At 36.5% G+C, this 15,225-nt stretch overlaps 1 protein-coding gene across 6 annotated transcripts in view; it reads right to left on the reverse strand.

Moving 5' to 3' along the window:
* The window catches only part of ATXN7L1 (ataxin 7 like 1), a 110,595-nt gene that overhangs the window by 23,146 nt on the left and 72,224 nt on the right, over positions 1–15,225 (reverse strand). For all 6 annotated transcript variants that reach the window (XM_030291717.4, XM_030291710.4, XM_012568889.5 and 3 more), the window contains 2 exons: positions 9,379–9,601; positions 1,073–1,356 (listed from right to left, as the gene is read on the reverse strand). In XM_030291717.4, coding sequence (XP_030147577.1) covers positions 1,073–1,356; positions 9,379–9,601 — 507 coding nt within the window. The remainder of the gene's footprint in view (positions 1–1,072; positions 1,357–9,378; positions 9,602–15,225) is intronic.

Here is a 15,225-nt window from a genome sequence, read left to right on the forward strand (position 1 = left end):
AGAAATCACGTGAACTAACTTTGTGCCAAAGTGACGATCCAATGCGGATCATGCTGCCATTAGCAAAATTGGCCTTTCAGTACACACAAGAAGTTCCTGCCCGAGTCACAAAGTACTGCCAGCTGATGAATAGACCCTGCACAGCTTCTTCAGCCATAAATTTAAGTCAGTTACTTCTGCCTTAAAAAAACATAAAATAAAAACCCCCAAAATGCTTTGTTTCCTTTCATTCAGAGCAAAAATCTGTTTTCTGCTTTCGGGGGTAAATTCTCTCCTCTCTGCCCAACAGCTGACATGGGTCACCTCTAGGGAAATCCACCGAAAATAAGTCTTCCTCCCAGTGGACAGCAACCTCTCTAACAGAGCCTCTGCCCTCCCACAATGTGGTGTTCTGTGCTTTGGTGGCAGGTTTGGACAGGAACCTACATCCTCAAAACTACCCTGCCTAAGGCCATCCAAGGCATTTCCCATTTAATGTCATTTTCTCAACTCCACTGTCCTGTCTTCCTGAGTAAGATAAAGATTGTCATGCTAGAAACATTGCCACTCATATGTGAATTGCAGGGGGAGAGGGGTGAAAGGAAGTGATGACTTTTAACACTTCCCCAGCATTTCCTGTATCTCCTTAAGAATTTTCTCATATCTAAAACAACAAAAAGAGTATTTTAAAAAATCATGACTTGGAGGATAAACCAATGTCTTAAACCTGTTCAACTTGATCATGACTGAACTAAAGTCACCCAACCAAGGCACATTTTCCTTTGTTGTAAACAGACTCAAATCCCATAATGGCTCAAAGTAGTCTTCTGACTTACTGTTTTAACGAATTTACTTCCTTAAAAATTTGTATTTGGCCTGTTGACCAGTAATTTCAAGCTAAACAGAATGTGTACTTTAAAAATACTTTACACATGCAAAGAGTGTGAAAGCCTTAATTTTCATACATGCAACCTGGCATCTTACAGCAAAAAATCAAACCAAACCCAGCATTTTATTAGCTGCATTATGAGCTATAGAAGCATTAACAAAGAAAAACAGATGACCAGAAAAGGTGAACTACAACACCACATACCTGAAAGTCTTTTGTAAGGCTTGTTACTGCTTTTAGTGCCATTTTGGTGTTTCTTGTCTATTGATGGAGCTACAATTCCTTTGCCATTCAGAATCTTTTCTGGTGATGGTGGCACTGACTTGGATGTCAAACCAGATTTAACCAAAGTTGGAGCAGGTATGGTGGATGAAGAAGTTGAGGAGGAAGTGATGGTGGTAGTGGTTGCAGAATTCATTTTAACATTGGCACCATCTGCCTTCACTAGGTTAGGAATTTTCTCTAGACTGACTACTGGAACAGGAACACTGCAAGATCAAAGAAAAATATTCATGTGGTATTTTCTGCACCAAAGATTTACAGTTACTTAATCCCTTTCCACAAATACAAGAATTTCAATGCAAGTGACAAAGCATCTTAAGACCAGACTAAAATGAAATACTCAGTACCAGTACTGACTATTTTTGTTCAATCAAGTATGTACTAAGCTAGGCATCTGTAAAGCCTAGCAATGAAGAGAATTATGAAAATGAACCTTTGTATTTTTTTAAGATCCAATTCCCTAATATTCATAAGCAAAATCAGTATTTGGTACCAAGCAAAACCTACTTCTTCCAAATAAGGTCTCATGCATTTAACACAAGCACATACCAGACATGTGTATGCTGCACTAAACTCACCATGATATCAAAGCAGTTTGCTAAAAATATTAATATTTTTAAACAAACACAAAAATAATGCATTTGCTCAGATGTGTCTAAATGACATACAAGTTCTAGAAACAAGGAGAAAAGAGATTTTAAGCATAGAAATCTTAACAGCTGTCCCTTTAAAAGTACTAAAATCCTTGATGACTTGAGCATTACTACAATTGTATTTTAATAAAATCTTAGGGACTTAGATTAATAAATAAATATTCTCAATATAATTATTAACTTAGTTGGCCCTTTTCAGAGTAATGTTTGCAGTAACTAACTTACTCTAACTTAACTACCATCACTGCATATTTGTGACACTAACAAATGTTACCTTCTCAATTTGGCAGCAAAAAAGATTGAGATAAATTATTTTCAGCTACAATAGTATTTTAACATTTCTGGGTTCTATCTCCATGAGGAAATATCCAGTGATAGCTTTTTATCTACTCAACAACTCCAAAACTGGATATCTTGTGACTACCAGTTATTAAATACAAATTATATACCCCTCCCTACTGAAACAAACCCAAATAAAAAATATAACATAAGGCATGAATAGTTAGGGAAATCCCCCTATTCACAAGTTGCACAATTTCAGTCTTTTGTGTCTAAAAACTGGAACCTTTGCTGCACCTTTCTACAGAAGGAATGGTTACAGGTGTGGAGTTTTCACAATCAGAAAAATATGACTTTGAGATGGCATTCTCCATGGGACACACTTTGGAAACATCAAAAGCAGGGTTCAAAATAACTCAACTCTTGACTTTCCTGGGGTCCCACAAATCTCTGTTTCTCTGTAGCTGTTGAAGATGATAAACCTTATTCTAAGGGTATTTTAACATAGGAAAATGTAGTAACATTGATATAAACAATAATTATACACAACTATGAAGAAGATTTAGACACCAAGACATCTTCTGGGGCTGAAATTAAATTATATAAAACTTCTATCTCCTGTGGTACTATAAATGTAGCTGTTAGTCAGAATACAGATGCAACTGCAGTAATGTGTAGAGCACTGGCCAGTACCTAAGCAAAAAATTACTCACAAAATCAGAAATGATTGCAAACATGTAGCTATGAAAGGGATGATTTGATCTTCTCCCTTTTTAAACTGCTCTGAATTTATTAAGTTAAATGGCAGGCAAAAATTATAACATCTCAGCATAGGAATTATTTTGTTTTTGTCTTTGAACAGGTGGCAATTACATTTTCTGGAAATAGGAGAATTTTACTTTAAGTAGTTCTACTATACATAAACCATATAAAAACATATGAGCAAATCTTCATGCCCAGTTTCTAAAAACTATCTTAGTTCAAAATATGATATTCAGTGAAAAAATCAGGTGTATATTTCTAGTAGTGAAATACTGTTAATAAAAATGGACAGGGTTTCTCTGTTTTACAGTGTGCCGAATCTCAGATCCTAGGGCACATATGGCTGGATAACTGTGATAATGAAAAATGCCCAGGGGAGGGAATATTTTTGCTTTATTTTGTTACAGATCAACAAGTCAACCTTCATTATGCATTTCATTGTAGTGCAGAAGAAAATAGAAAAATACTTCTGATGCCTTAAGTTTTAGCTTTCATATTTTTTAGATTCTGTACTGCCTTAGTGTGTGACTCTGAACTTCATATGAAGTGTTAGCAAGTTCTCATCACAGTTCAGTCAGACAAAACAATCCTTTTCCAGCCTGAGAACCAAGGACACCATTGCAGCTTCGGGCCCAAAAAGTTTAAACAGTGAATTGAGGAGAACAATCTGAGAGGATGGGACTTCATAAACTGAAGCTGTAATTGCACAAATAACCCCAATATTTAAATGGACTAAAACTTATAAAAGTGTGAAAACTCACAACTGGTCATCCATCTTGGGCAGAGCCATTGCCGGGCTCTTGTAGTGCCCAAGGTGTATCCTTTGAAGACCATTTAATAAATACCTACTTTATTCCTTTAACTCTGGCTAGCCTCTTTAGGCATCACTCCAGTACCTGTGGATTTACACATTCTATAGGATTTCTGGTACCTATAGTAAATTACTTATGATTTCAGAAGCTACATATTATAATTTGTCTCTCTCTCTTTTACTGCCTTTAACAGTAAGGACATCTAGTTTAGTCTTAGCATAATATATAAAGAATAATTTATTACTAAATGGCAAATTGGAAGGTCCACAGGACCAGTGACTGGAGTAAACTACTATGGTCTTAAAAAGTAACTAAATCACAAATATTTATGTTTGAGGGTTAGAAAGAATTCTTTTCCCAGAGTTCTTTGAGTAAAAAAATTGAGGTTTATTTCAAAAGTTTGTTAGAACAAGAAAACCAAGGTTTTAAATCTTATTTACTGTACTTTAAAAGGAGTTTTTTAACAATAAGTTTTTAAAGATTTTTTTTTAAACACAGCTGTTGAAAGGGACAATTAGAAAAACAACATACAACAAACATAAAAAGTGAGGAAAAAAATCTATTCAGTAAAGACTTTTTTTGACTCAAGAAACTCTAGTAAGAATAGCAGCATCTACCTACTAGGCAAGGAAAAGTTACTTCCAAAGAAAACACATCAGAAACATTAACTATTTCTTCTGCACTAAGAAGGAAATAGGACAACTCTCTCGTCAGCTAAAAATGCTTTTTGATTCCTTCAGTAGGTGCAAAGTGCCAGCTGAAAAATAATGATTGATTTTTTTCTTTTTACATAAGGGAATGTGCATAATGTGACAATGGCTTCCAAAAGATCTGGAGAAATATTGGGTCTCAGCATATTAAATTCTAATTGAATCTTGGCATCTTAGAGAAGCTAGCTGAGTTTTCATCCATGCAGAAAGCCAAACCAAAATGTCTTGGAAAAAATATTGGAAAAGCTAATAAAAATAAACTGATAAACAATAAGTTGACATGGTTTTGCTGAGGATCAGATTCTGGCAAAGAAATATGGTCTCATTTTTTGATGAAGTTACCAGTTAAGCTGACAAAGATAACTATGAAAATGTTCCAGTTTTTGAAAAGCATTATGAAACACAAATAAAAATGATTTTAAAGCAAATGTTAAACAATATGAAATTCAAATTTAGTTTTTCTGAGATTTATGATTCATTAGGGGTGTTTTGCTAGGGACATTTTTAGCCATCATTACCAAATCTGACATAACCAAAAACTTCATTGGACTTGAGAAATAAAGATAAGATTATTGGTGATAACATGTGCTGATGGAATCAGGATTGATGGGAACTAAATAATGAAGAGACAAAGTGATAAAAAGCAGTATGGAGTGTTTGGTAAAGTTCATTAACTCAAAGAGACATTTTAATACAAATGAATGTAAAGTTACATATTAAATAACAAGCTGTTCATTCTGCAGTGAAATACAGGGAAACAACATCCTGGAAAACAGTGACAAAAATATTTAGTGGTCACAAGGAATAAGCAATATGGGGTTTTATTGTACTGTTGTGCTTATATCAACAATGGGATATGGCAAGTAAGAAATAGTTTTCACACATCCCTGGTTATACTGATATTGGAATATGGCTTCTAGTGACTGACCAGGGGCACAATACCAATGTTGATGAATTAGAAAGGAACCCAAGGTTCAAAAATAAGGACTACAAAAAGTGCATGGTCATGACAGGCTTTAGAAACTGATTCTCTTTTCAAATAAGGTAACCTTTCCTTCTGTTTTCTCATGCTTCGTCGGGCAGTTGGACTAGATGATCATTGTAGATCCCTTCCAGCATGAAAGAAAAATAACTGTAGCATGTCACAACACTTTTCATACTTGTAGCTCCTCTTACTTCTGTTTTCCTTTCTCTTGGCTTTTAAAAATTATTTCTCCTTCCTATTATTTAATTTTGCTCAGTTTATGATTTTGTCATTTGTAATTACATTCATCTAAAAGCTCAGCCACTCAATCAACTCTTCAAATTTGTGAGAAAAGAAATTCACAAACATTTAAAAACATAAAACTTTGCTCTAAACTACATTGCTGCAATTGCCTCTACAATGTACAAAATGTTTGTGATTTAATGTTAGATTATATGGTCCAAGTTAAACCTGCTGAGTTTTGCTTCCATGCTGCAATAGGAAGCAAATATCCTTAAAAATATCCTTAAATCATGACTATCTTCACTTTCTCAGCCTCAGTATGAACAATTGTAATTCCTTATGGAAATAAAGGCCATGAAATGATTAAAAAATACTTTGAAAAGTGACACTATCAATTTTAAAGGATTGCCCATCAGTATACCTTTGTAATCCTTTTTCTGTTTACAGAAAGAGTCAGTTTTCTCTGTGTTGATGAAAACCACATCATTTCCATCTCATTTTTTTCATTTTCAGAACTTCTGGCAGGCTAAACTTTGTGGAAGGAGGCCAAGGAGATCTACTTCAGCTGGTTTCTCAGTACTAGCTTACTTAAACACTTTACCCCAATTTTATGCTGGCTTAGGATCATGGATAGGTGGAAATGAACACCCTGTAGCATCACAGCACCTAAATCCACCATGGCAGCACCCAGAAACTGTGCTGGGGCACATCAAGTGAAGCAGCATCCTTTGGGAAGGTCAGCAATGAGGAGGAGAGCTCCTGGCTGCAGGAATGCCTTTTATAAAGGGTAAGCATCTGAGCTGTGCTTACTAATTATGATCACTTGTTCATTATTATTGTTATTTCTATCAATTCTTTGCCCTTTCCTCCCCAGTTTCTATCCTTCTGCTGTACCTCTTACCACCCTAACTGCAAGCTGCATAAAATGATGCTTGCATTTATCTGGCACACAGTGCAGTGGTGCTCCAGCTCTGCTCCATCTCTAAGCACTGCTGTATTAATAGCAACGATGGTAGAGATACAGGGGGAAAAAATCAGAACTGACAGATATTTCTGGATGATGTATTCACAATAATACTTTATATTCCAACTACAAGAAGGGAGGTATTAAAACAGCAGCTAAAAAATGAAACAGTTCCAGATCTCTTTTATCTGATCATTCCAATCATGATTTTTAAAGCATTAGCCATGGAACCTGAACAACCTGAACCTCTGGAGGTTAGAACCTCTGTGTTGTTAGAACAACACAGGACATGAACAAGAGAAAGAGCTACTTGGTTAATGAGTAAGATGAAGCCTCAACCAAAATTATAACGAATTTAACAACAGAAGTTGGATCTACATGAGTGCAGGCACAGCAACAGATCTACTGGCCTATGCTGTTGCAGAGGCCACTTCCAAAATTCTGATTGCAACAAGTAAAATTTAAAGGAGACGCAGTACAAAAGAATCAGGCAAACCCAGCAAAGGTTGTTCCAGGTCTGAAAAGCAATCACTAAAGTGATATAATTCCTGAAATAAACTGATTTGACAACTGTCTGGAAGAACTTAGCTCAAATAAATGCCTGGTATGAGATTATAATGGAACAGACAAAAGCACTGAAGACCTGGAAGCTCCTGAGGATGACAAACTACAACAGAATTGGATGCACCATGGATCCTATTTGCATTTTTGAGACAAATATTTCTGTGTCAATTCAGTATTTCTTTCTAAAAGCTAAGGCAAGAAATTCTATGACTTGTGCAGCAGCTAAATGGAAAAGAGACTTTTAAAAAACAATACATTTTATTAATAATTTCACCTTAAATCAGATCTGCTGAGTATTTTCTAGTATTCTAAATAAATATTATAATCCTCTAATGGAATAGGAACAAACACTTTCTTCCGTAATACCTGCCAACTCTCTATAAACTGTGATGATTAGCAGACAGATTTTATTCTTTGACAAGTCATGTAATCTAAGACACTTAACACTATATTTTGCAAGAGAATTTCATTGATCTTCACTTCAGACTGTTTGTGATTTGCTATGCAGTAATTACAGTATCTTTAACTACTATATGCCTAATTTTCCCCCAAAATAAAACAAAACTGCAGCATGATCTCCCAGCACTGCTGCAAGAATGACGTAATTCTTGGTACAACTACTGTCATATTCATTGACAAACAATCAAGAGAGCAGTGCAACACTTTTAAATGGCTAAATCTACCTTGTTAATAATCATCAGTAAATATTTAGGATGTTCCCAATAAAGGGAAAAGGGACTGGTGGAAATGCTCAGTTATTTCGTTCCGTTCCAGCTTTTGCTGACTGCCAGAATGACAGCTGTTGCCAGAACGGAAGATATTGTTTATAGATTCAGTGAGTCGCCTGAAATGTGCATATGTAAGTTGCTGTCTGTAACATGATGAGAAATAGGTTTACAGTCAATAGTGTTAATACTTTGAAGTTCTTTCTCATTTTCTTTTAATTAGACTTATAAAAGAATCCCCTCTTGTACAAAATTCTCCTCCAACATTCAGAAGAAAAAGTCACTATTCAGTCAATAATATTTTGTTTCAAGTAGTAAATGAGGTACTTACACACAGCTGAGACAGAGGCTATTCTGTTATTCTATTTAATGTGTGAGTGTAAAGGCTAACCAATCAGATTTCCTATTTTCAGAATATTACACCATAATTACCCTCAATGCTCATTATGCTCAAAAAGATGGTGGGTCCAGATTTATAGGAAGAATATATTTTTCCAGGGCAAGGTAAATTCTACAGCTAGGCAGAAGCTGCTGTCTTTGAAATCATGCCAGCTTGTGCATGGTTCAGGCAGCAACGTGAGCAATGCCTTTAAAATAATCTGAGCTTATTCTTTGTCTCATGAGTGAATGGTTTCCATTAAATTATTTACTGTTTTAAGGAAGTAGTGTCCAGAAACTCTACCTAAAATCATGACCTTCAGATGCTAGGTATTACATATAAAAGGGAAGGATCTATAAAGTAAGTAGATAAATCTTAAGAAAAAGGAAGTCTCACTATCTCAAATTTACAGACGGAGAACTGAAGCCGAAGAGACCAAGGCATAACAGAACCAGGAACTGAACCCAGATCTCAAGTCACCAACCTAATGGCCTAATCACAAAGCATCTTTCCTGTAGATAATGAAGACAAAACAGTTTCTTAAGGGATAAAATAATGACCCAGTTCTGCTGTCATACATATTTTGCAACTCTGCTTCTATCATCATAGTCATGGGAGGATGGGCATGTCAGTCAGTCTCAAGATGTATGTGTACATATATCACAGTACATGATGCAAAACACTCCCAAAATAGTGATTTTTGCAACCGGAATTTTCTTGTCATCTTATAAGGCATCGAACATTATCAAAATACAGAATGAACTCCAACAGCAGCTGCTACTGAAGATAATTGAGTATAACCAGTAAGTTTTCATGAACATCAGTTAAGCCAAAATTAAGAACTCTGCAAAAATGATCCTGTTAAACTGTTGAAAAGCATCAGTATGGAAGATGGACCTTAAAGATAGCAAACTGGGTCAATACCTCACTTGCTATATGCATCTAAGAAAAACACATTTGATGGAACACTGAAAAAGTAATCCAGTCCTTCTTGCACTTCCTATATATAATTTTTTTCTACATTTAAAAATATCCCAGTTTCCTCCCTTAGAAATATAGAGACCTAAACTGTAAACTTAGGTAAAATGAGAATACAGGGTTTTTTAATGATTGTGATTATATATATAGAGATACTTTGAACACCAACATCTTTGGTATTATTTTGATACTTACCATGGTTTATCCCGTGACACTTTTGAAGGAAAGACTGTGTGCTGTTTGCTACTGGAGGTAAGTAGATTGTCTTTGGGCGTTTTGAATGGCTTTGAGTTGCTGCTGACAGGGTTATGGCCGCTGATACAGGATTTCGGTTTCATCTGTACTAGGGATGTCCTGGAATTACAGGCTGGAGAAGCTGGAGAAGGGGAAGGTTTACACATTGAACTGTGTCTTCGTTCTGTAACAGAAAAGGAATAAATTTTACAGCATGTCATAGGCTAAAATTAAAAATACAAGTTGGTAAAAAGGAAATTGTTCTTCTCTGTGCTCATTACAATGATCTTCATCACTCTGAAGAACACCAGTTCATTATTGTTGTGAATGTAATCAAGCCAAATGATAATTAGACAAAATCAGCTTCAAAAAGTGCTCTGAAAAAAATGTAAAATATAGTAAAATAAAGGGCAATAATCGACCAGAAAATTTATATTTGGTGTCCGAAGTCTTTCATGCCAAGAAGAAATGAGACTATGTAACAGCTAACACAACTCAGTAAAATAATCTGTGACAGATATGTGATTGCTCCTAAAATGGTTCATGATGAATTCATCTAACCTGGTTATTGGGCAGTTTACTTTGTGACTATCTTGTTTCAATTTTCATGAGAAACTGTAAGGAAAACAACACGAAGACTGAAAAGCAGCAAAAGGTCTACTGCTCCCGGCCCTTCCAGAGAGGCGGGCTCTGCCTGGTTCACTTGGTTATCTCCAAGCACCATTCAAGGTAAAAGTTTGGGGTTTTTTCCACACAGAGCAAATGGCATGTGTAAAAAAACCAGGAAGTTTATGTCTCAGTAACAAATGTGTCATCTGGAGGTCAGCACTGCTCACGCTCACATCAGAGGCCTCTCAAGCCCTGCAAAAAAGCAAGGCCTGGCTGATCCTGCCCAAGAAAGGCTTTGGTGAAATTGTTTTGTTTGGGTCATTATTAATATTTTTTTAAAATACAGATGTCCTATCCATCATATTTTTAAGTAAAAATACTGTTTTGGCCATTCTTTACTAATTATATCCTTCTCCACGGTAGACGTGCTAGTGCTTGGCCAGCCAGCTGCATCAGTGTGCAGCAAACAACAGGTTGTGCTGTGAACTTCAGCAGAACTACAAAATATTACAAGATACAGGAGCTGATCCTTGCTGTAAGATTTTTGAGGGGTGCTCTAAATCTTGAACAGTCCTGTTGGCCCCTTTCCCCAGCCCCACTGCTCCCTAGCCAAAGGCAGCAGCGGGTGGCACAGACGGGCTGGGGGAAGAGGAATTTTCCAGTCAGCAGGGCCTGGCTCATTGGCACTGACTGCAGGCTGCTGGTGCCCGAACACCAAGAGCCTGAGCACAGAAGGGATCAGAAAGGTCCCCCCACAAACAACACAACAGTAATCAAATGTAGCAAGCGGAATATAAGCATAGGCCGAGTACTTCAGACAAGCTGGAGTTTCCCATTCAACATGCAGCAATTTTTCCTTGTCTAAAGCCTTCAGCACTTAAAGAATCCAAGTGGGAGCTATTCCTTGAGCTTGACCACCATCACCCAGTCAACCAAGAGCAGGTTAAGGAAGCACCACTGACCTACTAATACATGGGAAGGTTTTGTATTTGCATCATCAAGCCTGCACTTGCTAGTTTGATATTTCAAGGACACCTAAGAAAAATTTTCCCACACAGAATCAAAACATGACAATTTGTCTGGCATCCTCACAAGTAAAAACTTGCCAGTAGCAGAAGGATTCATCCATGATTAACTTGCAATACGCAAATACCTCAAGAACAAAGAGAAATGCTTAAAAAAATATTCCAAAATGTTTCTATTAGATCTCAAATAACTAAATAAAGACATTTTTTATTTAAGATCAAGCATTTCCATATCTTCACATTCACAGCTTTAATTACCAATGCTGGAATTTCCTCCAGGTTCTCCTGCAACTGAAGAGCAAAACAGTCTTAATTTTTTTTCAAATACAAAAATGTCTATCCTCACTCCCATAACATCCCCTATCATTTGCCAGTTTTCACCCCACCACACAGTTCAGCGTGTAGCCTCTGCCTTACAATGCAGTGGATTTACATTAATTTCATTTCACCTCACATTTGTGATAACATCTGTGTAAGCTATACATCTGATTCTGAAATGCACAGTTCCGTTCATGAACTATTTCTTTTACTAAATAATAGTTATTGTTTCAAGATGTACCAATCTTCTCAGCACCTATTTAATCAATGTTAAATAGGCTAATAAAAATTGCAACTTTCCCATTAATTACTGGAGGACTGATGAAAAGAAAATGCTATGCTACCAACAAAATCAAGCTGGGAGAAAAGATGTTTTCCAAACACATACTATATAAACTTAGGATAAATTAGTCCAATTTTCAACACAGCTACTGGTCTTCTTAAGCCTGACAGCTTTCTCATAAACTGTGTCATCAATATCAGCCCTATGGATATGTTTGGAAATGAAATATATTACTCCTATTAAAATTAATCTTCTGGAAAGATGAATATTCAAGATACTGTTTGGTGGTCATTCTTGTGATCAGAACTGACTGCTATAATCAGTATTTCCTTTTACCTCCTCGAACACCCCTCTTCCCCCAAATCATGGCTATAGAAAGTCTTCCACCTTTTAGACAGACTCCAATACACATTTGAGCATCATCAGCATTACCCAGCTTTTCTTCAAATTTCTTAGAATGGAAATAGAAACTGTGAACTCTGTAAAGTCATGCAGGGGAAAGAACGTAAATAGTCAGTGCCACACAACCAGAGGTGTTCTGAGACCCTGCTTGGACATGTAAAATCTGCGCAGTTCCTCACAAAAGTTAATGTTGATTCAATGTCAGCAGAAGATGGCAGGAACACCTTGCAGGTATGGCACAGTGGAGAGCTGGAAGAGTAATTCCCTCCAAAGGGGCAGAAACTCCCATTTGAGCTGCGCAAGCATGCTTGCAATAGGCCATATTTGACAAATTCTCAGACAAAGCTCAATGGGGAGGGCATAAATGGTAACTAAATATTGGTGCATATTCCTTCTCCAGAACTATCAAGTTGCCTTTCGATTCTTCACTTCTTACGATATATGTGGTAGTCAATCACCCTTAGACACTGGTAATATGTTTCAGAGAAATAATGGGAATATATGATAAAGAAAAGGCCATCAGCTGTCAGACCAACTGCTAAAACCAGGGTGGTGGTGGCCTCCTCTATCAAATTGAATTTTATGATCAAATCTGTTTAAAAATTTTTTTACTAATTTATCCGTTCCTATTTTACATATATAGAAGGAATGACACATAATGTCCAAATCTACTATTATATAGCCTATGCAATGAATTAATGTGCAAATAAAAGACATTTGCACATCAAATAGTTGTGATAACATTACATATTCACATACTAACATATTCAGGAGACAATCAGTTATCTGTGTAACACTTTCTACACTCATTTGCAGTTCATATGTAGCGAGATTAGATCAAGTAGAGCAGGTGAACTTGTATTCACACAGCTGTGGACATGGCTGTCCCTGTCCACATACACCAGTGATACAGCCAGTGGACATTGATGAAACTAAAGAATGGAAGCTTTTGCTCCTAGAAATGATAAAATGCAGCAAAGCAACTAGAAAACCAGTCATCATCACTGATAAGATGCTAACCTAAATCTAAACGAAATTCTCTACACTTTTCAAAAATGCTATGAATATGTGCTCCAGTTTAAAAGATTTTTTTTTTTATTCATTTAAATACTTCCAAATGAATGCATACATTCCCCATAAATAACAACAACATGTGTTGTTTCTAAATACCAGGTGCTGCCAAATCCAAGAGCACAGGAGCACAAAGTTACAATCCTCTTTACCACATTAATCTTTTTGCAACCTCTCAGCTGTCTCAGCACAGCCACTGCATGCAACAAGCAATATGTGACTTCTGCTGTCAAACAGCTAATGTATTAATGGCATTAATCTCAGAGGAAAGTTTAACACTCTCACTGAATTACCTCACTTTCTATAGAATCAATTTCAGATCAATATCTTTTACTTTTTCTATTCTGTGGCGAGTGTCCGAAAGCTTGGGCTCCTTACAGTTCTAAGGCGTGTTGCAAAGTCTGCATCAGTAGCATTGCAAATGATCTTCAACTATTCCAGGAGATTCTCCATGTCCTATGGAAACATGGATAAAGTCCAACTTTCTCAGCCAAATATGAATTGTTTGTAGATGTGAAGTCCTTATGTTGTTGGAGACCTAACAGTCCCTGAATCTCCAGAGCTCCTCTCCTATGCCCTTATACTCCGTTTTTAATCCTCCTTCCTGCCTCCTGCACAATGCAACGCCCTGCTTTTCCCCAAATCTCTGCTGCAGCTGCCAAAGTCCTCTAGGTCTGCCTTTAAATCTGTAATTCCACTGGATCCTCTCTGATGGGTCACCAGGGAATACTGGCAGCTGTTTTGCAGGAAACACCACATCTTCTAATCATAAGCAAAAAGAGAAAAGCAATAGAGGGGCAACATGAGCTCCAGAGCCACAAGCACAGCATGTGGGAAAATGAGGTAAAAACCACATTCTGAGTAGAAAGTCTCTTTTGAAATTTTTGCCTTGACTCATACACAAGATCAAGCACCCACTTAGCTCACAGTAAACCTTACAATGACACTACAGCAAAAATGATGCCAGTAAAATATGTCAAACATTGCAGTTTCCTATCAAAAAACATCTCTATGCAATCCTGAAACTGAAAATTAGCTCTTATCTGGACTAGAAACAAAAATCCATTTCTTAGTATGTCCCACCTGCATCCACATTCTCACCCAACATGTGCTACTCAAAACTGATCAATTCAAGTGAAAAGTTTTTGCCCCGTTAGTGCCTTCTCCATCAATATGACAGACAATCATGGAGGATAAATGTAAGGATATAATTTAAAGATAGGTCTTTCATCTTTCAGTGCTTTTTTTCTCAGATACTCGAAACAAAACAGGAAAAAAAATCTCCTTCATGTTGTCAAAAGACAGACACTAAAACTTTGTCAGCATGAGTAATTTTGAAACATTACCCTTGTTTAGCATGATCTGACTTCCTGTGCACATGAGGCCTAAAGTAAAAGTCAATTTTGGGTTGACCCACGAATAACTCAAAGACCCAGTGTTACGGATTATAGCTTGGTAAAAATTAACAAAATTTAATTGCTAAAACTCAGAAAGGTAAGAAAGTTATTTACTGCTAGTAAACATTAATAGGTAATAAAACTTTTTAAGCTTGTATTCATCACAACACTTGAGTTTATAGTCCTTTTACTTGGAATAGTGTTAAGTAACTGATCCAACAGTCCTGAACACAATATGAATACTGTTACTCCCCATTTACAATATTTAAGCAGATGGTAATGAAATTTAGTATCTCATAGTCTTGTTGATGAAGATGTTACTCATGGTAACTTATACATCACCTAAGCACAAATTACAGTTTTTCTATTTACAGTATATTCTCAGGTGCTTTGTTACACAGCCTTTCACAGTGCAAAGTTGAGCAATGCATACTTACAATTTCAATAAAGGGTAAATGAAACCTACCACCTTGTACTGATCCCAGTTCAAAGTTTGCAAATGTACTTGGCATTAATCCTAATAAAACCAAAACAGGAAAAAACCCACACATGCCCGAAAAGCAACAGCCAGCAACCAGAAAATGAACAACATAGACTCTTGCAGAAATGTGTCATCTTGCAGGAACTGGCAGCTGGTTCATAACAAGAATTCATAAACACCTTGTAAGCACTTTCATTTTGCAGCCACAGTCTGAAAAAACAC

This window comes from Taeniopygia guttata, chromosome 1A (genome assembly GCF_048771995.1).
Source record: "Taeniopygia guttata chromosome 1A, bTaeGut7.mat, whole genome shotgun sequence".
Classification (NCBI taxonomy): domain Eukaryota; kingdom Metazoa; phylum Chordata; class Aves; order Passeriformes; family Estrildidae; genus Taeniopygia; species Taeniopygia guttata.